Below are 26,833 nucleotides of genomic sequence, written 5' to 3'. Positions count from 1 at the left end.
CCTGTCAAGTACGTAAAGGTAATCAGATCTTCAATCATCATTACACAGTCAGTGCATCCTTTGGAAATGGGGGATTTTTACTTCAAAAACAGACAGCTGCACACCAGATGAAAAACACCAGACACCCAGAAAACATTTCTATGATTCTGGAGAAAAGGGGTACGTGTGGGGAGGATATATGTCATTTATACTAACATTTACTAACACCAACATAATTAAGCTTAGGTGGCAGACTTCTGTATGTCCAAGTCCCCATTACAGCTCCTACATTCCCTCTCCCAGTTTTCTGGGGCAGGAAACTGCAACTCGTAATGAAGCCACGGACTTCTACATCTGGCACCTCTAAAAAACCAGATCACATACTGCTGTGCCAAGGTGCACATACAGCTCATGCAAGCAATCAAGCGCCCCAGTTTGAATGATGAAGTGGGCTCCCTTAGGAATTCATTTGAACAATTTGCTCACACTGACAGCTGAGTTGCCGCAGTACTTTCTTCTAACACAGGAAAAAGCTGACATTGCAGATACCAGTATCTGGCAACTTTGTCAAATACTGGCTTTTTAACAGTGACTAATATAAAACATGGAGACTTGATTGAATAACCATAATGGCTTAGATCATTCCAAGGATTAAAGCTTCATGATATAATCCTTTCAGTTCCTAAACTCCTCATTACCTCGACAGGTTCTTCCATTTGCTGCCATGGTATATCCCTGCTCAGGACAAGCGCACTGATAACTACCAGGAACATTCACGCAGCGGAAGGTACAAAGAATGCCTGCACTCTGTGTGCACTCATCGATATCTGGGAAAAAAACACAATTACAAACATATGAAAAAAAGAAAAACAGAAATCTGGAAAGGGAGGCTGTAGAACACACGGAAATTCTTATCTGACACATTTATTATATATTCTTAAACAAGAATGCAGCCATGAAAGTTTGACATTGCTCTAGGACTGTTGATGGTGCTTTCCAAAATGCTGAACACAAGACTGCTCCCAAAAATACTGGTTGTAAGTAGTATGGACTCATGGAAAACAACAACAAGTCTAGGGCACATCTGAGTTTGAAAAACTCTCTCTGGTACCTCTGTAATTCTTCTATAATTGCTTTGGGGGCTTCCTTGTGCTAGGAAGAATGTGGGTTTCTTCACCATTTTTCAAATAGAGACTCTCCAATGTGCCAGTATTGGTAACTTCAAGAAAACAGGTAAAACCCTTCCTTTCTCCATTCTGATCACTCTACTCCTCATTCACCCACCACGAGCAGAAGTAAGAGCAAGCTTTCCCTCAACTGTGGCTGAGTGGAGGCTTTAATTGATGCAATATAGGTAAACAGATCTTCCCCTCTAATTTTTTCAATCGTAAGCTCTAGCCCCATGAAACAATAACCTCACAGGTTCTACGGTCACACAAGTGTATTCCAGCCCCAGGTGAGGAGGCATGAAAACAAACTGCATTTTCCAATAGCTGGAGTTACCTTTTGCAGCTTCTGCAGCAGGGTGCAACTCACAATCATCCTTAGGCATCACCTGCAGCATTAGGCGCTGCTGAGAGTTAGACAGCACTTACTGTTAAAGAGTTAGACAGCCCTGACTTTTAAAGAGTATACACATATTTAACTTGACCTGACAAAGCAGCAGCCTTACCTTTACAAGAATGGCCATCTTCTGCTAGCTGGAAACCTTGCCTGCAGTAACACTGATAGGAACCATAAACATTGGCACACTCCTGGCTGCAGGGACTAGTATCGCATTCATTCACATCTGTATCCAAAAACAAAGCCACAGACATTGCCACAATGGTTCGGAACAGTATCTTCCACCATTTCTTGCCTCTGAGAACAGCTACCAAATCCTTCTGGTCAGAGCGAATAAGGACGGACTAATTTGTCCCAAGAAGATGTTTCTGCTCCCTAGGCAGAATGCCAAGAAGCATGAAGATGTCTGTTGCACCTGAATTTCATGTCTCTATATGCCAATGAAAACACATACACATGCAAACACATGTTTCAGACCTTATATGTTATGGTTGATTAAAAATATGTAATCATCGCCTTAAAAAAATCATGGAGAACATAAAAAATATCCATTCAATTCAAAATCAATTTTTTTCAAGTTTTGTCATTACCAAGTTTACCAATTATTAAAACTTGCATAAAAAGTCTCCTATTCTAACTTTGTTATGTTCTCCTTTTCTCTCATCTGGAAGGAAAGGAAAAAGTATGTGAGGGGAAGGAAGAAAGAGGAGAAACTTGCCGGCTCTCATCTGACAGTTTGAGTGTTCAATTGAATATCTGCAAATTTGAGCACACACAAATCGTGGGTTTGCTGCATTTATATTTCACCTCAACTCCTTCTCTAAAGTCCCTTAATTCACACTGCAATTTCTTCTTCATGGAAAAAACGTCTGGTACCTTCACAATGCTTCCCGTCATAAGACAAGCGGAAACCAGAAGAACAAGTGCAATGGTAGGACCCAGGGGTGTTCTCACACGTATGCTGACACAGGCGTCCAGGGTAATTCCAGCACTCATTTATATCTGCCAGCATAACAAGCAAATATACAATCAACTTAGAAACAAAACCATCAAACAACATACAGGAGGATATTTTTAAAAGTGTCAGAGATTGATTTGCAGAGCATGAAATGCTGCAACCTCAGGTTTTATGCTGTCTGACTTTGTGCTCTAATTGGTGTACAGTAGCGGTAAAATACAAAATGCTGCATCATAGTCTCTTATGAAGAAAGTTGTGAAATCTTCAGAAAGATAAATTTCTACAGCAGCAGAAGCATAACCCATAGGAAAGTACTTTGCAGATGGCTTTGATTGATAACCTGCAGCTAAACCAAACCAAGGGCACCTGGCCCAAAGTCACAGCATGGAAGTGGCAGAGCTCTAAATGGCCAGTCGGACTGAACGACGGCTGCTTTGGAGGTGATTCCATTATCTTTTGAGGCACTGCATTGCAGAACTAATAACTGTACACTACAATGGAGCTAAATACTGCCTTGAGGTCCAAGGCTCAATCAATCAGTTGTTTCATCTCATCTTGCGCCTTACATACCAATGCAGCTTCTGCTGAATGCATCATACTGATATCCCATCTTGCAGTCACAGCGATAAGCCCCAGGAAGATTATGACAAATCTGCCCTTCGCCACAACGGTGTACACCAGTTTGACATTCATCCACATCTGCAGAACCAGAGAAAGCAATTAGTTTAAATATAGTTTGTTGAAAATCAATGTTTACGAAGAGGAAAAAAAATTAATTAAACAACAGGAAAAGAAACTGTTAGGGTTGTCCCCTGGACGGAACAAAGAATATCAGCTTTTCCCACTGTGCTCTTCTCAGCGTCAGATTTACATATCCCTAAGTCAAACTTTTGAAAAGCAGTACATTATCTTAAAAGTGAAAATGGTAACTGTAACTGCAATGGAGCTTTCCCAGCATATTCTGCATTTCAATGTAAACAGATTTTGATTCTGATCAAACCATGACATTTAAACACCCTATTCTGATGTTCTGCCATTACGTGAGTCACGGCAAGCCATTTAAAGCAAAACAAGAACTAGCCAGAAATTCTGCTCATCCCTTCAATTAAAGCAATTGCTATTTTCATCTCCAGTTGCCCTTTCAATCTTGCTTCTGCTGTCTACCTTTTGCTCTTTCCCAATGTTGATCTTTTTTCTTTTCTCAATCAACTCACATTTTGATATTCCGCATGGCCTCTCATCCAAAGTCCAGTACCAACAAATTAGTTGCTTCTCCACTCACATGCATCACTTCCAATCTGATTTTAAAAATCCTCAGATGAAGATGAGAGTTTTCAATGCACGCTGATTTTCAAGACTTGCAACATGACTAAATAGCTCATCAGTATCTAACAAATCCCTGTTACCATCTGTGACAAGAAGCATCAAAAAGTCTGATTAACCCTCAGAAACTTGTATTTCTTCAAGTTCTGTCATTTCCTAAGCCATCAGATCCTGCTTCCTTCCTATTATTCACATCTTCAACTACTTTTACAACCCAAATCCCTGTTCATGTAATGTTAATTAGGATGGTAGTCTAAGGCTGGAGGTTCTCCATACTGCCCTATTTGAAGTCTTAAATTTGAGCACTATTTCATTTCAAAGGGTTCCTGGGCAGTTCTCCATCAAACAACAGCCTTGGAGAGTGCTCCAGAAAGCAGTCCCTTGCTAAGAAAATGATAGGCAAGTGAGAGCAAGTTACTTATCACAGAAACTTGGATTTGGAAAAGTGGAGATTATATCGACCCTGATGAGAGGCACTAACAAATACTTTGTTCAATATTTCAGCACAGATTCCCACCTACACAGCCCCTGCTGGCATCGGGGTTAGGGATGGCAGGGAATGCCACTCGCCAAGCAAGGAATTCCTGACAGGCTCATAGATTTCTGCTGAAACAGTGTCTCCTCATTTTATTTTAAGATCAGAGGTAGCATCAAAACAAGGAAGTTTCTAATGGAGATACAGATTTGTAAAGTAGCAGTTTTATTTGTAATGAATTCAGGTGTGCAACCATTTCATTAGTTTGTCCAAAACTATATATTCCATTGTGTTCAGACTTTAGTTAGTTCTAGGGCATCAGACGTGTGCTGTGTTTCGCAATAGTTACAGTAGTTTTCAGTTAAACGTAAGAGGTAGTTTTTAATAACTCATTTACTAAGTCAGAAAACATGGACATTTTAAAGTGAGATGAATCCTCTAAACAGAGAAGATGACCATACAAGTGTAGTTCTGCTGGAAAAACATGTGCAGATGATGTACTTACTACTGTGAATAAATCTGAATCAGGAATCTAATTAGCTATTGTAATGCCTTAAAGAAACTAGTCTTTATCATAGAGAGGGGAAATTAGGACCATATGCTTTTCTTTTTTCTTCTCTATGCTCTCTGCCTACTTAAAGAAAGCCATACCAAAAAAATACCAAAAGATACAGACTGCAGAGACAGAGTGCACACAGCAAAGACAGAGAAATCACCAATTAACATTAAACATTTGTTTTCCCAAAATCAAACTAGAGAAGCTTCCTTATACCTGCTCCTTAAAAGCATTGTCAATCATGTAAAGTAGAGACAAAGTATCATCGGTAATTACAATGCATTGTGTTATCTCATCATGCTTTAAAGAGATAAATGCTGTATGAATAATGGCAATTTCCTCCTCTGTCACATATTTACACACAGTCACTCTCTTTTAGGACAACTGGGGAAAAAAAGCTGGATTCTTCCTATAAATCATCAGTCTGAAATTTGGGAACATAATTTACCCCAGCCATTGGCAGGGCTTGAAAACGAAGGCTGTTAGCACTACAGCCAGGACTCCTGAGCTGCTCACTGATGACTGCCGACTTGCCAAAAAAGTGGCATCCACGGAGACGTTGGCATGGGGGTAACCCTAAAAACAATTTCAGGGTCACCACACTTCAGGTGGTGCAAACGTACCTAGCCCAGTTGACTTTGCTGAAGCAGGACTGACCGAAACCAGCTGAGGAACTGTGTCTTTCCAGAAACTGAGAGAGACAGGACTTTGGGACATTCCCTTTGTAACAACTGAAATATTTCAGGCTGCTATAGAATAGGACAGCAAACGAGACTGCACTACTTTGCCCCGAATTTACGAAACACAAGCCTTTAGAGCTCTATTAGGAAGCTTTCTCAATTTCCTCAGTTACACACATAAACTGTCCCCATCTTCTGCTACTTCCAAATCTTCCCCACCTTCTCACTGGCCAAGCACTGTCTGGATAGTCCTGGGGGTAAAATCATGAAGGGAGATAGAGCATAATGAAGAGCAAAAAAGGAGAATGCAGAAATTTATGCGGAGATGAGGTCTATCTATACCACTATTTCTCACTACAAGTTGCTACCCATGACCAAATTAATAGCTGCCAACACGGCTTCCACCCACCTGTAGCATCGCAACGCATATTTTGTTTATTTTTCATCCTTCCTTTCATTCAGAGGGAATGTAAGTAGAAATCATTAGGATATCATCACTAACCCAAATGCTGATTCGTTAATTTCCCCCCCCCGCCCCGCTGTCGTTTTATGATTTCCTACTTCATGTAACAGAGAACACAGGGAATTAAAGAATACATAGGCAGCCTTGCCTTGGGCACCAAGGACCAAGCTTTCAATTCCTTTGTGCCTAGTGTGCTCATTTACAGAACAAATGCTAATAAGAGATGAAATTTGCTATTCTGAGTCAGTAACTCCGTAAACACATTGGAACAAATACAAATCAGTATCAAGCTGCCTGACAGCCTATATGAATATTTCAACATTCTTTTCACAAAGAAAGGAATAATTTGCCCTAAACGTACACACAACTGGATGTAAATGGGGAACATCATTCATAGCACTACAAAGAACATCCACTTAGTACTACTCTTGTGAGTCCACAAACTCAGTGTTTCTTGTTTGCTGCATCCCATGGCTTCAGATCCTATCACTTATAGTGAGATACTGTAAAAAATAGGAAAAGATCATGGTTTTGACTGACAGCACGAGTTTAAAAAGTAACCACATCACATTCACTCCAGAACGGAAGCCAGCAAATCCCATACCCAGTCAAAAACAATGTCACCCGGCATACCAAGAGGAACTCCATGCAGCAGTCAGACACCAGTGCAGCATCCTGTAGTGCAAACAAATCACAGAGCTACTTGGACAGCAAATGCATACGGCAAATTCCCATTCCTCAAACACACTTAGGAATCTGGAGGTAACTCAAAACCTTTTTTTAGAACTGAAATGTACTTTTTCCTCCGTGAGGGCACCTGACCAGACACTGGAGTCTGACCTTACCGATGCATCGGGTTCCCTCCTCGTTGGAGTGGTAGCCTCTGCTGCATGTCAGCATGTTCCTTTGGCAGGTGTAAGACCCAACAGTATTGATGCAGTTGAATCCTGGTTTACATGGCTCAGGGAGAGATGTGCATTCATTAATATCTGGTGAAGAAAATGAATTAGAATAGTGAGAGAAGCTATTTAACCTTTCTGGTCTGTTTTCTTCCAGCTGTCACTTCTTTTCCTTCATTTCAATTTATTGTGCTACAAAGACAAGGTCTTTGATGAAGGTCTGCTGTGGTAACACTTTCAAATTCAATATGCAAATATGTGTATCTTTAAAAGGACAGCAATGTTTAAATTAAATTCACAGCAGAATTTGAGGAAAACTACATGTGGTCAATACACACCCCTTGGACAGGATAAAAGGAACAGGAGTTGGCCAGTGCTGCTGCACGTATTACAAACATATTGCTGGTCACACTTACCAACACAGTTTCCCTCAGGGTCTTGTAAAAATCCATCCATGCAGCGTTGCTTTGACTCACAGTAGAACGATCCTTCTGTATTCTGACAAACGAAGTTTACTTTACAACTATGAGTTCCCCTCTCGCATTCATCAATATCTGTTAATCAGATCAAAACACCAAATTGTGACTAGTTAAGCTGTAATTTTCAGTAGTCTTCATGACTAGTTAACTTCTCAGAAAGGAAGATAGGAAGCATTATTTAAACCAAACACCCAACATTGCCTATGGGAAATCTGAGGTTTAGGTGTGTTTGCTCTTGGACATCCACTTCAGCATAGGCTTCAGAATTTGTCAGGTCCTGCAGCAAGTTTGATTCAGGTCCCTACTGCCTTGTTCACAGCACCTCTTGTAAACCACAAATACTGAGACATCTGCAGTTTTAAAATCCTGAAGACCCAAATTAAAACTAGGGATAAGGTACACATAATAAAATGTGTACCATGCTCTTTCAAAAGCAAAATGGTCTCTTATTCCTTGTATACCTCAGGAATTCTAGGTAGAAACCTACCTCTACTGAGTTTGATACTAACAGGGCACCTCATTTGAACAGGGCTGGGATTTCACTGTGTACACAGGCATGGGTGTATATATACATGTACTTATGTACACAGAAAAAACACTTATCCAACTCTGAAAACTATTCTGAAAAAAATCTGAATGAGAGGTAGTAATATCAGTAACAAATTTTGCCTTTTTTCCCTTTCTCTGCAGCCAGAGCTCAACACAGCTTTCTCATTTTTTATTATGTATATGAAATTATTTCTCAAATTATGTTCTGCTACTTAACGCTCACTTTCTAGGCACATTGAAAACACTTCCTGCAAGTTTCAAACTTATAAATTTACACCCAACTGATCTGTGTTGAGTAACTGCAAGGATCAGCTAGTATAGTGGCATCGCTTCCATTTTCCAGTTGAAGAAACCCCACCTAGGAACAGATTTCAGCTACAAATATGTTCAAGATTCAGTTCCTGTGAATATTTTCAAATGCTGCTTTAAGATACGCTGGTTCCTGAGAACACTCCCCGTGATGAACATCTTTACTAGACAATAAAGACAAACGGAGGAAACTCCACAACTGAGGAGTCCTCACTCCTCCAGGCAGTCAAGGGGAGAACTGCTGGCACTTCTCTTTCTATTCTAACTCCTCAGTTAAGTGTTAAAGTCACGAGGCAGCATCACCAGTCTCCCAGAAGGTAATATATTAATAAGTCTTCCTACAGTATTTATAGACTGAGACAAAAAAATGTGGAATTGTGTATTTCATAAACCTCTGAAATTCAATAGTTATCTGTAGGCAATTTTACACAGAGTAGTTCTGAAATTATAGTCTTTCTTATAAGTCATTAATTTAAAGGCTACTTTAAAACAATTTGTAAATTTCATAATCTGTTATAATCTAACTTTCAGACTAGAAAGCAATTTAGATCAGCAATGAAGGTTAGAAATGCTACAGAATCAGACAACAGAACAAGATATTCACAAACAGCCTCTTCAAGTAAATGAAGGTTTACTTAGGACAGCTGTATATAAAGCGACATCTCTGATCATTTCTATTTTATAACCTTAAGTTATATGTCAAGAGCTAAGTTCTTTCCTTATGCATATCTTACTCCAGCTGTCAGGAAACTCTTTGTGTGAAAAATTCAGGAGTAAATAACACTGACTTTTGCCCTGGAAGGCAGAGCACGTGTCTCTTGCATACTCCTGTGCTGCAGAGCAACTTCTGCTATGCTGTGACTGCTGAGGTTAGCTTCTCCATTAGACCTCTGTATAGACCAAGAAGGGGGAGATGAAGAATACCTTCTTAACCCCATGACCACTCCAAATGTAAATAAATGCAGACAGACCTCCTAAACACAGGAAGGACCGGACTGAGTCAGCCCCATGATCCATTCAGGCTGTGATTCAGTGTTCAACAGCAAACAGTATCAGCCCCTTCAGAGAAAAGCACAGCTAGGCAGAGGAGCATAATAGGAATTCCTCCATCAGTGATATCTCTCTCTAATGCCTTAAAAACAGAGTAAATCCTAATTCATACGGTTTCACCCATTTAAGAAATAATTTATAGTTATCGCTGGAAACTATTTCAAATAAGTGAATGTACAGAAGGGGCCTATGAAGCCAAACATTTCCGTGATGATCAGCCTTTTTTAGTTACAACCCTGATATCACAGACCAGCAGCAATAAAATGCTTTGCAACCCCTTTCCTTTCCTTTTTGGTAACAGCAATGGCATCAGCTGAAAAACACTTGTCTTACCAACACATTCTCCATCCTTAAGTTCATAACCTGGCTGACAGCTCAATTCCTGGAGACATTTGAATGATCCCATTGTGTTGACGCAGTGCTCTCTCCGCTGGCAGGTGTGCGTATCTGTTACGCATTCATTGATGTCTACAAGAAACAGTTAAACAATTCAGTGCCTCATATTTATCAAGAGATCGGCCTCTTCCTGCTCTTTTGGAAGGAGTCAAAAGCTCAAGTGAAACCATTTCTTCCAAAAGATAGTCAATATAGACTTTGCCGCAGTGTTCTGACAAAAGATTTTTTATTCCAGAATCTTTTGTTAACACAGAGTAACTCAAGAGACACAAATCGCAGGGAGATTTCCTTCTCCTCCCCTCTTCCCAAATGTGCAGTGCATGGTGCAGGCGTTGAGGACAAGGGATGGAGAGAACTGATTACATGCAGGGTGGGCAGAGGATTGATAATCAGCTTCTGGTTTACTGGATAAAAACCTCCTGGACAACTGAATGAGAAAGTGATTAATGCTTATTGCTCGTTACCAGGTTTTCATAGGTTAGGCTATGTATCAGTCCTGCTGCTTCACGCCAGATAAACAGGAGCTGCTAGTGTGGAACTGCTGCAAGAGATAGGTCCTGAAACTGCCTGCCTCGCTGAAAGTGGAGTCATGTAACATATTTCCTAAGGAACGCGTCATTAGAACCAGATACACAAGAAAATACAGAGAGAGGAATCCTGAAGGCTCAATCAAGTTTGTAAATTTGTATTTAAATCTTTAAAGAGATCTGATTTCAGCAGGTGGAGTAGTAGAAAAGTTCTTTTAAAAAAATCACTTAAATACAAGATTGCAGAATGTAGGACAATTTGGAAAGAAATATGCCACACCTTTAAAATTATAAGTTTTCGATAGGCTTGGATGAAATAATGTCAATTTGAGGTTTTGCTTATTTTAATAATGAAAGCTAGGAATAGCATGATGAACAAATGCTTAGAAGCAATAAAAAGGGGTAGAGACTGGGAAGAGAAACTTTCTTGCCGTTCTCCACAAAATCTTACGTGTTCACAGTTCTATATAAAGCTAAGAAGTATTTCTAGAACTAACAAAAGCCAAATGTGACCAAAACCATTACCGATCATCTGGTTTCTCTGCACATGAAGCTGTTTACATACTACACAATAAAGCAAGTAAATCAGATTTTCATTTTGGCTGTAGAACCTCAATCTCGGATAAGTACAACATCAGATATATTACTTCCCCTTGTGAGGCATGAAAACAGGAAAAGCCATTTTAAAAGCTTTTTGTCTTAGAAAATGTGTCAGCTTGTTTTCTACCAAATAGATGGAAGAGGAGCACCAAGAAATTTCAGTTCCTGCTGAAGTCAGCTAACTGGTGATGTGCACTGAGTTCTGCAAGACCAGGACGTTAGCTTGGTGCCATTTCACTTCTCATTTATTTGTGTTTTCTTTCTGTTTGCCATTGCTATTCTTCACATGCTGCGTACTTGCTTTCCAAAGCCAACTGATTAATCCACAGCAAGGTCATCCAGCTGGGTATCTTTCTGCCTGTCCCACACGATGTTTGAGTACTTCCACTGAGTGGCAGGTACTTGCCTACCCCAAAGTTTTTACAGGGTTATGTCCTCCTAATGCTTGTACAGTTTCCCAGTTTCTACATGTTAGAATGAAGAGCAAGCAGCAACATTCTCCTAAGTGGTCTTGGGGGAAAAAAAAAAAACACACTCAAAACTGAAAAAAAAAACCCCTCACGTGCTGGGAGAAGAATATGAGCTGCTGTAGTAGACCTCGCCGACCTAACTACACTTAGTTCTTAAATAAATTTGAGAATTGTTTGTTTGTTTGTTTTAGAGAAAAATGGCTATGGATAGCCACTTAGCAGCATCCAAACCAGTGCAAGACTTGCTGCTGGCTATACAACACATCTGAGATGATCTTTTCTTGCAAATCACAAGAAGCCTTCTCAAATAAACAAATTATCAGCACTACATTGCATCATATGAACATAAATTAGTTCAGCACGATGTCAAAAGAGCCACTTGGAGGAAAGCATGTTTGTCTGAAATACTACCCAAATAAGGTAGGAAGTATTCCACCTGATTAGCAGGTGTAAAGAGGTAAAAAGAAGGTTAAGATGTCACAGAGAAAAAAAGATCTAACATAATTCCATGTTTTGCCTGTATTTTTTGGTTCTATTTTCAAATTTCTGAGTACTTGAGAAAATAAGTAAAACTGGCCAGAACGCATTTGAGGAAATTAAAATTATGGAAACCGGAAGATTACATGCAGAATTTTTGATTTCGATGAAAGTTTTGTGCGCAAGTGATACACTGACAATCTCTAAAGCCTAATGATTGTCACCTGGGCTGAGATGCAAGGCTTAAACTATGAGCCATGCAGTATGCAAAGCTCTGCTCTGTCCTATCCAATGTTAGGGCATGAATCTCCACCTCTGATAGCAAGCCAGTTGCCAGCCCACCAAAGCTCCCTTTTCATTTTATTAAGCAGACATGCCCTTTTTTGTTCATTTTTCTAGACATTTTCCTAAATGGTCATGCCACAAAATGACATCTCAGAAGACTCGCACCTTTCTCATGAGTTCCCATCTGTCCACGTCGTTGCTCTCACCACCGATGCCTATCGCAACACAATGTCCCTTAGCATGAGCAGGAAAAGGCATCTTTGGGAATATGGTCCCAGTTTGGGCTGGGGCAGCACATGAGCTCCTGCACTAGCTCTGTTCAGCCCAGGCTGTACCCAGTATCATTTTGCTCTACCATTATGGCACGAGGTAGAGGGGACTGAGGACTGAATACATTTTTATAAAACAGGACAATCTCTCTCTCCTTTTTTCCTTCCTGTTGATTATCCATAAAATCAACAGTGCCCATAACCTGTCTCTCTTCAGTACTGGAAACCAACTCAACAAGTCAGTAAGATACTTGACAGAGCGCTAGGAAAAATATGAGTTACGTTTTCAGTTTGAAACAAAGTTAATTCCCAACATTGGACGAGCTGTAGTCTTCATCCAACACAATTAAGACTGTGAGATAGGGCAAGATTGTATTTATAAAAAAAAACAGGAATAAGAGGAAAAATAATTCAGTAATATATTAAAAACAAGTCACACAGTTAATTTTTGAGAAATCTACTAGGTCTATGTGTGGGGCAACAACATTCCTCACTTTATGTCAGTAAAAACCAGAATGAAATGTAATCGTGTAATATGTCTTTTCTTCCCTAGAATTGTTGTTGAAAACAGCAACATATAGATGATCCCTGAGCATATCTGTTGCATCTAAGAAGCTGACATTTTTGCAAAGCAATATCAACATTTACCCAGGGCTATTTTTTTCAATACGTACTTTGACATTAAAAATTAATTTTTATGCATGTTTTATAAAAATGTGAAACGCAGACTTTTTTTTGTCCTGCATCTGTAGTTTCTCATGATTTTTTTTTCCTCTTCAAATTACTTCAGCTCAATTTGTTTTATGGAATACATCTGTTTAATGTAGTCCCGTTGTTATTTTGCAACCACCCATCCTGTGCTCACGCACAGTCTCTATGGTTCAGCAATAAAATGACCACTTACTGCTCACTCTGGCAGGAGGGAAAATTTAGATGGGAGTAGCAAAGAAAGTAGCAAACTAGTCTCCCGTCAGTGTGCGTGTGGGTGGTGGTAATGACTTTGCCTGAAAGTCACCAGGAAAAGCAATCCACATTAAAAACATCCAACCTGGCTCTTATCTCTGGAGAACATGGAGCTTTCAAGCCTAAAGACATTTTAATATCTGTTCACAAAGTTACACAAAGCTGGTGTGCGCAAGCTATTTAAACGGCTGGTGACTCTTCATTGTGCACGGTTGGCTTTCAGGAATTCTGGATATCTGCTCTTGAATGCACCTGGAATTATAATCTTCCACAGTTTGACTAAAGGAAATTCAACAGATAAAAGGTTATCAGCTGTTTTGTTGCTGTGCAAAGATTGTTCCTCCCGTCCCTAAAATATGCAAAGAGTAACATCATTAAAACAACAATAATTTGCAAACAAATTACCAAAGCTTTCCTCACGGTGTTTCAGATAGCTCAAGATGGAGCACAAAAGCAGTTAAGCTGGAAAAGGATACCTTAGGCGAATATGGCTGCAATGAGGCAATTGAACAAAACAGAAACCACAGTATGCTTGTGGCTTTCCCCTTTGACTAGAAAAGTAGGAAAAATGTTAAATACGGCAAATGTTCTCCAGGCACCACACACAGAGCAGAGCTGTATACGAGTAGGGAGAACACAGGGCATATCTATCCAAAAAGACAGAGAAACTTCCAAGTTTTCTATATTATTTACAAGGATACCTGTAAAAACCTGACTTGCATTAGAGAAATACAGAGGTTTGTTATTTAGTGAGGGAGAAGAGGATCTTTTAGCTTTACAAATGAGAGTTGTATCTTTCATTTTATTAGCAATGCCTGAGGTTTATCTTCTATCAGTCACAATAAAACCTGTTATAATGTCATGGGGTAGAGGAAGAAAGTGAATAAAAGGAAGCACTTGGCATCTTCTATAGCACCTTCTGCCAAAGTTGCTGACAAACATGCATTAATTTCGTTTCAAAACGCTCCTGGGAGATGTAGAAAAGGACACATACATCCCTACTGCATAGTCCAGGAAAAACATCAAGGGATTAAGCGGCAAGATTTTCAGAAGCAGAAAGCAAGGTGAGGCAGTTCCTTCAGCTGCTCGCTTTACCGGACCTTACATTGAGAAGTGTGGTACATGCAGCAGGCTCTGTGAAAGCCATGAAACACACCATGCAGACTGTGGCCTACTACAAATACCATCTTCCATCTCATAATCTGATACTTTCTCTGTAAAGGCACCCTTCCTTCCAGTGGTGTTCTCTCAGCCATTTAATTTAAACTAAATGATTTCATTAGTTTTCCATGCTTACCAGTATCTCTTATTTCAAAAAAAATAATAATTAAAAAAAAATCCAATTTTGACAATTTAAGGAAAACCCAGAAGATAGTAAACCACATTTCTGCTCTAAACTATGACACTCTATAAACTTTCTTGCTTATGCCCTCATGCCATATGACGCTCATTAATAAGATGAGATCATAGAGTTTTAAAAGGTAGGAACAGAACCAAAGCTGTGATGGTCAGAAAATCAACGTTACAAATGTAGGGAGAAGCACAGGGGTGGAAGAAGGCGAATGTATTCACACATGACATTATATTCACAGGCACTGCTGCCTTCATTAATGACTAGAGGTCTCCAGGTGCTCCGTTTTTCCAGGCGTTACCACACAACACTGCTGCAGCTCAGGTGCCTCCTAATCCAGCCTCTAGAAAAGTACCCCAAATAGAAACTGTTTCATAAGCTCAGGCCTTGGCTTTTTGAAGCGAATTAAATCCTCATAAATACACTTGTAAAAATAGATTGGTTTCTTATATGAACTTAAATAGCAGGGATGATACAGCAGAATTATGACGCATCTTCGACTTTTACACAAAGAAATTTGTGCCAGAATCAACAAAGGACTAATATGAATTTTATAATTCCATCACTTTGGAATGGATCTTTTCCACTGCCCAGACTTAGGCAGATTTCTTGAGCTGTATTTATGAAGTTTTGTTGTTTCGTGATGTCTGGGGATTTGGCAGTATTGACACTGTCCAGAGAGATCAACCGCTATGTTTTCTTAGTCCAGTTTAACAGTCATCAGTACTGCTGTGGTCACCATACCTATGAACTTTTATGACTTTTGAGCAAAGTTATATGTATCCTGAGAATGTATTGCTAGGGAAAAAGCCAAGTAGCATACAACTCATGATGTTAAGTGGCTGAGCAAATGGTGCACATGTGTTTTTACTAACTCATATTGAAATGTCATATGCAAAGATGGCCAGAGAGTCTTTTAGCACAAATGGTTTAAATGCATTGCAGAGCATGAAGAATTATGATGCTGTGGTGAACGGCTTATACCTATCATCTTACCAACACATTTTCTATGCCTGTTGAGTATAAAGCCCTCTGCACAGATCACTCTGTGGTTGACACAGTAGAATGATCCCAATGTGTTCACACATAATTGTCCTCTGGAACAAGCGTGAGCACCTGTGAGGCACTCATCCAAATCTATATCAACAAGTTGCAACCAAAAGGGAAAAACAGAATTCTATTAGAACAATTTCTGAAATGAAACAACACTTCTTTCACACTGGAGATGTCTAAATGAAGTGTGTTGGAGCTACCGCATCGGCACCATGCTATAATATATACAGTGTTACACTGAAAATAGGGCTGGAATAAACCCACAGAGATCATCTAGTCCTTGCCTGCACCCCTACACTTTCGTCATTCCAGATCAAGAGCCATTCTTAAAAACAGGCAGTCACACAGATGCAACACACACTCTTTGCAGGAAACCTGTTCCAGTGCACCACCACCCTTACCATCAAATACTTACTTTAATATAGATTACAAATGTCCCTTGCTACAATTTAAACTCACTACTTCCACTGACATTTCCAAATTTTTTCACCTCCTGTAGGAAAACGATGCCCCTTTTGATTCTGACATTAATTAATCAAATCAGCTTCCACCACACTTGAGTAAGCAATGCACAGTGAGTATTTTATCTGGTGATATTAAATTCCCATTTTCTTCACAGACTATCTGGAATTTCATTAAAATGATTTGTTATTCAATAACATCTGAGATTAAGAGCAATGTGGATCACTTGTGAGCAATTCTGAGCATCAGAAGCTCCTACTTGCATTTCACTGCTGGCTGTTATTGCTCCCATACTTACAGATTTATAATTAAGTATGTCACAGGGCATTGCTTCTGACCCCCCATTCTTTCCTGGGCAAATATATCCTTTGTCACTACCCAAACATGTCCATTCAAAATTTATATAATGTGAACAATCGTGATGCAGCTTTGGAATTCACTGTTCATCATTGTGCGGGCCTAAGCTTCAGTGTCAAGTGAAACACACGGAGCTAGACCAGCTCACAATAGCACATTCTTCATAGGAGTGAAGCATCATTGAATTCAGGTTTTCAAGGCAAGCAGAAATAAAAACAAATAAAACAGGTGACAGGGCAGAGCTGTAGCTCTGAGGGGGTTCCTCAGAACAGCAAACATGCCCACGTCCTGCTAGCTGCTCCCATTCTCAGGAAGGAAAGCTGCGTGTCCACAGCTGTGTAGACAGACCCTGGGGAGGAAGAGTAGTGGGAAGAGAAATCAAGAGGGCTGAAAAAAAGCCTGGAATGTCAGAGGAAAAGAGCACAAGTCCAGGCTTGCCTTCACCTGAAGTCCCCAGGTAATAGGCACACTGGATAGACGTGCTTCAGGAGTTATCTGTGAAGCAGATCTGGTATTCCTCCTGCCAAATGGTCTCTGTAATGCCACTTGCAATTCACAATACTGAAAATAAGGAACCTTTAAAGAAACACCTAGGGGTATGATATCAATGAGATCTATATAGAAGTGTTTTAACCATGTCTCTGTGGTGAATCTGAACCACTTACCTTCACAAGAAATTCCATCAGCCATGATAGTATATCCAGACAAGCAAGAGCATACAACATTTCCTTCCACAATATTGCAGATGTGCTTGCAGGGGCCATTATCTATACAAAGCAAAATTGCAAAATACATTAGCATTCACAACGCAGTTACAAACCTCCAGGTCATCCAAATACAACCCCAGTTTAGGCAATGGGGAATGCAGTTTGTAAACAATCTGTCCGGGCAGCCCTAATCACTGCTTACAACCCTCCTATTACACAGAAACACACCTGTGCCACTCCTACCTGTATTGTTCACAATATGCTGCACAGCTGCACTGCTTACCTTAAACTAAATAGCAGGTGTGTAACAACTCTGAAATCAGAGTATAGCCTCAAATTACTTCCTCAGGTTTCCCCTGACAATTCCTCAGCCTTATGCCAGAGGTAACAAATTAAGGATGTACGTTGAAATAAGATTGGTGAAGGGATGTGTGGAATTTTATTCCGGCTCTCCAAACATTCCTCACTCATCTGCATCTGCAGTTTACACCTCCAACATACCTTTACACTTATCCTGCTCTTCTTGTAAGGACATGATGAGAAGAGGCTGAGAAGGAGAGGCTGCCGGAGGGATGGTGGCTTCTGCTTCCAGCCTTGTCACCTGTTCTTTGTCAGGATCTGTTAAGGCAAGGGAGGCAGAGAAAGATCAGGGACATCATCATCTCCACCAGGCACCCCATGGCAAGGGCCCCGGGCCCATTCATCCCACTCCATCACGGTTTGTAGGAGTAAACTTTTGGTGGCCTGGACAGCTGTCTATGCATGGAGATGAATACTCAGTTTTGGAAGCTGCCATCTGTTTGATATAAACGACTGTCCGGCAGCACGCACACGCAGAGTGCTGCGTGCTAATGGAGACGCTCACAAACGTCATGGATACAGATCAGGGAGCTTGGCTGAAAATAACTTCTGTAGAGTAAAATATCGCAACACCTAATGACTCAAACAGAAAGCGTTAATTTTGTTTTCTAAAATGCTGCCACATTGTAAAGACAGTGGCTGTCTTTCATTTGGTGTATGATGAAAAAAAAAGCCGAACCCAAAACAAGTCTTTAAACTTATTCTGTACATCCTATTTCAAGATAGATGGAAAGCAGACGCTCACCTTTACAAGCACAGGATACTCTGGAATGACTTTTACACAGCTAAGTGGAAAACATGACAGCTTCTATCTGTCATTAACATTTTCAACAAACAGTAATGTTAAAGGTATCAGAATAGTTAAAAAAATCCCTCTGTTACATCAATAAGAGTAATCCAGTTTATCAATATCATCAAAACGGAAGCTGAAATCCATAAGGCTAATTTCTTCCTTAAGAGGGATGTGTCCTGTTCCTATTGATTTCAGTTCAAGTGTCACCTGGAGCAAAGTGTGAGCCACCAAACAATGACAACATTAAACGACTAAGTGTGATTGCAGTACAGATTTGGGGTACGGGAAGAGCAATTTTGTTTAAAAAAGTAAACGAAATCACAGACATACAACGGGCTATGACACAGAGGCAAATAAAAGTCACCTGCTTGTGGCATATCCTGAATGATTTCCCCAGAAAGAGAGCAGAGAAGCGAGAAGAAGCTTTTGCAGTTTCATCAATGTATGCTTTCTCCTTGCCTCACAAAGCCACTGCAAGAACATCACTTCTTCCAAGCCTCATGAAAAAGTGTGACACATTTTAAAAAATAAAAGTTAAATACAAAAACATTCACAGTCCAGCAAAGAGCAGGAAATGTACTGGGACAGGTACAAACACAAAAGCATTATATCTAATCACAGGAGTAAAAATTACCAACAGTATGAGATTTAAAACTGTCTGGTGTGGGTCTCCATGCACAGACCACATGACAGAGATGCGCACATACACAGAAGAAAAATGAGAAATAAAAGGCCACTGTGCCACGTTGCCAGGTAGAGCACACACGGTTTAGCCAAGCGTAGTGAGAGAGGTGCCCTGCCCTGCCCTCTCCCTCACCCGACCTTTAATTTGACCCAGGACTCCTCAATGACAGTAGCAGCCCTTCCTCACCTCACTCTTCTATGTGTCTCAGATGTCTCACTCGCAGTCCCCTACCCTCGTCGCAATCCTGAACTGAGCTCTGTAAATCCCTCTTGGCACAGCCATAAGCACTGCAGCCTTGCAGATCTGCCAAGAGTACTGGCTACCCAGATACAAGATGTATTAACCCAAATCTGCACTTCAACGGAGTTAGTAATGGGAGAAGCAAAGCAAAGCAAAACAAAAACACACATATGCTCCAGGTAGGTGATCAAGCCAAATTTTGCAGTGCTAAAATAAGAACCATTTTCTTTACTTCTTTTGGATTAGGCTCCTTCCCCAGGATTTTAATGTAAACAGCAGAGCAGACAGCTGCCACAGAAACACTGTCAAACACATTATTGATGTAAGCGCTGTAACATCATGTTGAGAAGAATGACATAATGAATGCTCATTGTTTGGCTTGGGCAGAAAGCATTTGAAGTCTAAGGAATTTTGTCATTGGATGGCAACACTTATTTTGCTTGTTAAATAACTGAAAGCACTTGTAATTAATATAAGGTTTCAACTTTTCGGTTTATCTGATTTGGAATCTTGCCATTGGAGAACTCCAGACATCAAAACAATTACAACACAATAGACTTTCTTTTCAAGACTTCCACCACACTAGATATATTTAGATTTTTGTATCATTGAAAGATGTTAATGATTTTAGATAAAAATCAAAGTTCAGGAAGCAATGCTGTCTGTCTGAACTGAGTAAAGTTTATCTAAAGGAAAGCTAACCGTGAAATACAATATTACTCTAAGAAGAAAATGTATTTCATTAACAATCTTTACAAATCCTCTTCTGGAAAGTGAAAACAGTCTTAATTTGAACATATTAAATACCACCCTGATCTCACACCACCGATACACAAAAATGAGGCATAATTAAGTTTCCTAAATGGTTGTTTTTCTTGACATTATTAACCTGTCCAATTTCCTCAGAAAATGTCCATGCATCAGTACCCATAAAAAACCTCACAGAAACTACAGAGAAACTAAAGAAAAGCTTGCTAGATCAATGCAGGTGGCACAAAGACACCATCATTCATGATGTTTCCTGCCCATTTTCTCACCTGGAGAGCAGCTGGTTCCATCATCTTGCAAAGTGAATTCTGGAAAACACGAACACTTGTAGGACCCCACAGTGTTTATACACAAATGCTGACAGAGTTCCCCACCATAGATAAGGCATTCATCCAGGTCATCTCCAGGCAGGTTATTTGACAGTTCAGCTTCATTACTGATGGACAAAGCTTCATTGTGATCTTCCGTCTCTGAAACTACAACAGAACAACACTTGTGGGTTCTCTAACAGGTGTTTTGGCATTAGGACTGTACAGTATGGAGCTTTTGCTCACACAAACTCCAGATACAGTCAAATCTACCTAAAACAGTTACTTCAAGGACAAGAGCACACAAAGCCATTCTGAAGATAAGACCATTGTGCTGAAGGTCCACTACCTCCTTCCATAAGGCTGGAGGGACAGACATTTTACAGGAGCCGCTGACAAAAAAGGTGACCCTGGGAGGTCACAAGCTCACCTGTCACACTGACTACTAGCACCATTGCTATTGTTATTTCAATTAAGGTATCACATTGAAGCCCCATCTGAAATTGGCCCCACTGAAGAACCACACTGAATTTCTAATTTCAGGAGAAAAAGCTATCCAGTTTTCAACACCACCATTAATTTATTGGCTACTTCTGTAGCTAGCGTTACAAACATTCTGGGACCCACTTAATAGTGACATGGCTATCCTACCTTCTGCTTTTGAACACTGGCAAAAGCGCTATCCTTTTCATTTCCTGACCAAATCTGACAATGGAAAATGGACAAAAATTGAACCTGAGCATATGCAGGAGGTTACCGTGCAACTCATGCATGACAGGTGGCTACATGCTGGCAGGAGCGTGACCTTGGGCTGAGGGAGGAAGCATAGCTGTCCAAGCTCCAGATTTGTCATGCTCCCTTTGTCATGCCTCTTTGGCTGCAGGGATTTGACTTAGCTCTTCAGCATCACTATGTTCATGTGTTGAAAGAGTAAAAACAAACTTGCAGTGCTCTGAGGCTTCTCCAGAGTGTGCCATGAAAAAGCTGCTGTGATGTTCAGCAGTACAATAGGAAATCTATTCCCAGGATGGTTCGTTGGTATCATAATCCATGGGACTACTTTGCCTGGAAAAACTCATAATTTACTTTATGCAGAATCTTTCAGGATTGCTTCTGCTAAAAGACAAGACCAGCTTCACCTTTGCTTCTTACCAAGGCTAGTGGCAGGTCTCTGTACTATGTGACTCGGGCCGGGGGGGAACCAAAAACCCAAACTACTAAAGAAGGTATGTTTTCAGGATGAGAAACACCTACATATTTTTTAATCTTCTCAGAATTGTTTTAAGAACACGGGAGTCTATATTTGATCTGAGAGGGAAGGCAACGGTGCTCCTGTAGCATTAATCCTTCCAGCACCTCCCCATACGACTGTGTGAGACAGAGACCTTATCTGCAACGTCTTCAAATCATAAATGGACACTTACCCTTCTCAGGTGTCACTGTTGGTAAAGGTTCAGGATGCCTTTTTATTTCTGGATGGATAAAGTGATCTCCCCCTTCACAGCAGGACAGCATCACATGACTGCAGGGGTAGCCCAAATTTATGTTGGACTCACAGGTTTTCCCCTCACTCCTTAATCGCAGGCCCAGATTACAGCAATCGCAGCATTGCTGTAAAAGAAGGCAACTATCAGTAACAAGGATTTAATACAGTCCACTTCAGGGATGAGTCCACACACGCACCTGGAACCGATCCGCACTTTCTTTAACAGTGGAGCATCTGGAAAAGCACTTAGGGTTTAGACAGTTGCAAACATCAAAGCTTTACTTGTGCTTGCTTTTGCCATCCCTGCACAAACGGGTCAACTGCAACCAGGCTAAACACAAACTCTCGTTGTGACAATGATTTCAGCGACTTTGCATGCAAGGAAGTAGTGGTGCTGCAGACCACCTGTTTCCAGTTCTTGCACACAGCCACTGCTTTGCATATAGTATATTATAAACAAAATAATACAGATCTATACCTCTTCGCACTAGATCTCAAAAAATGGTTAGTTGTTGAAGCAATGTGAAAGGAATTGTAAATATCTTGCATGGACATGAGGATCAGCAGCAGCACCTGATCTCCATCAGTATTTCAGTAAATACTGTTTCCTCTACGCACCACTGCCTTGCAAACCCACTGTGACCTTTAATTACCTGGCCATCCTGGACAGCATCCCGCTGAGATAGTGGCTAGAGAAAGGCCAGGGAATATTTTATGAGCTATTTGCCTTCCTTTTCTTTCCCGAGTGCATCTAAGCAGCAGCTTCACTGACAGGTTGATGCAATGATGCACCCCTGAAATGTAGTCTCTCTTGCGGTCTCCTCTGCTGCAGGTGGCAGACAAAAACTGTGTTGTGCTTTACTCAGTCACATACAAATCTATTGCACAGTCAGGCCACAAAAATACATCAGGTAAATTATACCAAATTCAAAAAGTCCATACTGCATATCCATAGTGGACACCTAATCAAGCAAGGAAGCTGAGGGGTTGTAAGTCTCTTCTACAGAGATATACAGGGGTCATATGTGAATTGAAGATGCCTGTCTGGATTTAAATGTAAGTGTCCTGACATCCCTGATATATATATATATATATATATATATGCTTTCTTTCAGTGCAAATTCACACAAAAAAATGTGCACTGCTTGTTTACAGGAATCCTTAACCCTTAATAAAAATTCTTCCCTCCACAACTCCTTTGATAGTCCAGACATCCAGCCCAGCAGCACTCATTTATAATTTGCAGCTACATTGAAACAGCCTCTCTGAACCAAGAGAAGTGATTTCAGTCTATTCAAATATTCAGTCTACGAAAAGGCGTCAGACACATAAAATGAAGGTCATAATTCAAACTGGCACCAGTTAGCTATGTCAACAGAAAGTCCAAGGACGGAACAGAAGAAAACTGAACTAAGCTCCCACTTCCCAGGAGAGAGATCTCTGACCTGAGGAGAGCAAATAAGAGAAGCAGTGTTGTAAGGGTTGGACACAGTATGGAATGGAAAGGAATCATGTTTCATGATTAGCAATCCTAGATTGGCATTCACATTACCCAGAGTCTGGCTCCACTAGGGAGACAGGAAAATTGTCCACTAACAGCTCAATCTGCAGAAACTCTTCTGCTGAGCCACCTTTTTCAAGATGCAAACACTGTAGCTTTAGGATTTCTTGGGCATTTCACATGCAATATGTACCCTTTGCATGTTCAGCCCAGTATCTATGACTACAGCTCAAGTTTTATGTCCCTGCTTTCTAATCTGAAAAGTCCCCAAACATCGTAAATAGTAGACGTTATTCACGTTTGCAAATATGCACAGCCATAAAGAGCTGCCTTTACGTGCCCAAATACATGTTTATGAAAAGTTTACAGTACAGGTCCTGAAGATGCTGAATTATTTTTTATACTAAAGGGGCTAAGTCATCTTTTCAAAAGGAGTATTAAAAAAAAAAAAATCTAACTATAATTGATTGTGGTCATGCTAGAAAAGAGAAAAATTCTGTTTTCATCCTCCCCAAATCCAGAATCCCCAAGTTCAAAATTTTACGAACTGAAAATTCTACTTTCTGTAAGTATTTTTAGTTTTGGTACAATTTTTTCAGCTTCAACATGCAAAATAAAAGAAGTTAAGGATAATACATGTTTTTACTGAAGTACAGTAAAATATTGGAATATTTGCCTTGAATAATATGGCTTTTTTCAGTCATAGTTTTGATTCACAATTTATCCCATGTGCAGGCATTACAGAGAGTATTAAATCAGTCACACACTTTTGGGTTCACATATCTTCCAGATGAATACAAGTGTCTCATTTCCCAGTGGAAAAACTTGTTTGTCGAAAAGTTCCTTCTAAAACATAAAAACTTGAATGCCTTGATCTTCTGTTAGCTACCTTTTGAACTTCACCAGGATTCTACAACTGATTTAATAACAAATATGACTATTTTTACATTGACATTGAGAAATATGCCTTGAGAACCACTGTTTCATTCACAACTTTCTATGTTCCTCTCAAAAATACTTTTCCTGGAATCCAGCAGAATTTATCATGGTGGCATCCCACTAGCAAAAAGTCCCTAAGCATGTGCTTACCTTAAAGTAACAGGTAAAATCAGTCTAAGATTAAGTTGTACTGAACACAAGCTGAATACCTGGATCTAAAGAACTAGCACTGCTGCATTCATCTCGAAGCAAAAGTAAGCACCCCACACCTAAAAAGCCTGAAGAAGACCTACACACGTTTGTTACCTGGAAGTAAAACCCCTAGTTTTTGGCAGGACAGTGTAAATGTCTTGCAAAGTCTTTGGGGCAATGAACTTATCTTTCCACATTCCAGACAAACTACTTTGATTTATGACACCCAGACACAGCAGTCACTAATAGCGGAGCAGATCAGGGGAAACACTGCTATTCACTGTCAGCATTTTCTGCTGGGTCACCTCTGAAGGAATGTTTGTAATAAAATTAGAAAGCCTTTCTTAAAGTCTCAACAGTCTCAATATTTATTCTTTTTTTCTATTTTTTTTTAAGCAGTAGCTGCAATGACTTAGGAGCTAAAGAGGAGGGCAAAGCTGCTCCTTCGATAATTTTACCATTTCAGATGGTTTCTCTTGAAGGAAAGCATTACATTGGAACTGGCACAAGGAGCTGTTCCACAAGAGTATTGTGTAACTTGTTTCAGTTCAGACAGGAATGATGACATTTTCCCTTTCCACTTCCTCCTGAGGAATGGCATGTGTGATAAGCCTTACTCTATGGCTTGTGCTCTGTCTGGCATGCAAAAGACCCATGGTGGAAACCTAAGAATAATAATTCTGCCACATTTCAGAAATATTAATGTCTGCTCCCAAATGCACAAATTCTCTTTTTATTCTAATGGTAGACTCCAGACCCAAGTAAATAATAATTCTGAAGATGACAAATTGGCATACCTAATTAAACTTTAAACTCCGCAGTAGACATCCATGTATTTTGCTTTTCCAGTGAACAATTATCCGCAAGAATCACCAATGTATAAGAACAGACAGAACTAATCAGTTCCTGCTGAGACAAAGGAAGCTGCACTTAAGCTTAGATATAGCTATGTAAATTATTATCAGAGCGAAATGAATTCTGAAATGCACCCTTCTGGTAAAAACAAGACAAGCGAGCAAGCAAGATGCTGAATCTTCAAACTGGTTTAAATTGGTTTGGCTCCAGTGATTCTCACAAAGCAAATCTCGTTTATATAAGCTGAGGCTGTGGCTCATGATTTGTGATTTGAACCATTCGTTAATGGTCTGCCTTTATTTATGAACAAAAGCTTCCATCATCATCTAAAATGCTTGTTCCTCTAGTCCATCGTTTTGTTTAACTGAGGAATGAGGCTGCAATTCAACACTGTAGCCAAGCAAACTGTTCAGTAATGGGTTTCGCATTTTTTCTTCCATTAAGTTTTGCCCTATCATTTTCTAAATTCTTCTACAGCACAGATATAAAAACTAAAACGGTCTTTTCAGCTACTTCCAAAGCAAGGAAGCAAAAGTAATACAGCAAGTTAAATCTTAAAAATGGAGATGGAAATAATTCAAAACAACATTACTGTGAAGTTTTAAAAGGGGTTGCATCATCAGACAACTGAAACCTAAACGCAAACAGCGTAATTACCTAATATTTGGAACAAAACCTATAGAAGCATCAGAGCAACTTACCTTATATGACGATCCTCCACAGGGATCGCTTTCCTCTGGTCCGCACACATCTCCTTCCTTCGCAGCGATCATGCCAGCCAGGCAGCTGTTCTCCTTTACGGTGGAGACGCAACACTGCTTCTGAGCAATTCTGCAAAGGAACACGGAGGTCAAGTGTTCACTGGCATTGAGAAGACATCAGGATGGGATGCAAAAACCCTCAGACCTATTGGATTCACAATACATTCCACAGATTTGATCTCTCTCTGACCTGTGTCAATACTAGTATAATACATGTGGTACCACTGACCTTTGCAGGATATATTTTTTTGTCATTTCTAATAAAAAGATGCACTGAAAAATGCTTAAGAAATCTTGTGTTTAGGTCACTGTCTCTCAAAGTCTGGTCACCAATATCCCTTACAGCTTATCTGTAAGCTGTATATATATCTATTGTTCAATATCTTTATCAATGATCTGGATGAGGGGATCGAGTGCACCCTCAGTAAGTTTGCAGATGACACCAAGTTGGGCGGCAGTGTTGCTCTGCTCGAGGGTAGGAAGGCTCTGCAGAGGGACCTGGACAGGCTGGATTGATAAGCCGAGGCCAACTGTTATGAGATTCAACAAGGCCAAGTGCCGGGTCCTGCACCTCGGCCACAACAACCCCATGCAGCGCTACAGGCTTGGGCAAGAGTGGCTGGAAAGCTGCCTGGCGGAAAAGGACCTGGGGGTGTTGGTCGACAGCCGGCTGAACATGAGCCGGCAGTGTGCCCAGGCGGCCAAGAAGGCCAATGGCATCCTGGCCTGTATCAGAAATAGTGTG

At 40.3% G+C, this 26,833-nt stretch overlaps 1 protein-coding gene across 1 annotated transcript in view; it reads right to left on the bottom strand.

Annotated features, from left to right (window-relative positions):
* FBLN2 (fibulin 2) overlaps positions 1–26,833 on the bottom strand; it is a 97,417-nt gene that overhangs the window by 5,562 nt on the left and 65,022 nt on the right. Inside the window, exons 4-15 of the mRNA XM_009332581.1 lie at positions 26,029–26,158; positions 21,779–21,965; positions 20,316–20,522; positions 17,702–17,818; positions 17,159–17,260; positions 9,617–9,751; positions 7,313–7,450; positions 6,843–6,986; positions 3,071–3,199; positions 2,419–2,544; positions 1,652–1,768; positions 678–806 (exon numbers count right to left, since the gene is read on the bottom strand). Coding sequence (XP_009330856.1) covers positions 678–806; positions 1,652–1,768; positions 2,419–2,544; positions 3,071–3,199; positions 6,843–6,986; positions 7,313–7,450; positions 9,617–9,751; positions 17,159–17,260; positions 17,702–17,818; positions 20,316–20,522; positions 21,779–21,965; positions 26,029–26,158 — 1,661 coding nt within the window. The remainder of the gene's footprint in view (positions 1–677; positions 807–1,651; positions 1,769–2,418; positions 2,545–3,070; positions 3,200–6,842; positions 6,987–7,312; positions 7,451–9,616; positions 9,752–17,158; positions 17,261–17,701; positions 17,819–20,315; positions 20,523–21,778; positions 21,966–26,028; positions 26,159–26,833) is intronic.

This window comes from Pygoscelis adeliae, unplaced genomic scaffold (assembly GCF_000699105.1).
Source record: "Pygoscelis adeliae isolate BGI_AS28 unplaced genomic scaffold, ASM69910v1 Scaffold349, whole genome shotgun sequence".
Classification (NCBI taxonomy): Eukaryota; Metazoa; Chordata; class Aves; order Sphenisciformes; family Spheniscidae; genus Pygoscelis; species Pygoscelis adeliae.
Note: the sequence above shows the minus strand (reverse complement) of the source record. Positions and strands in the feature narration are given on the sequence as shown.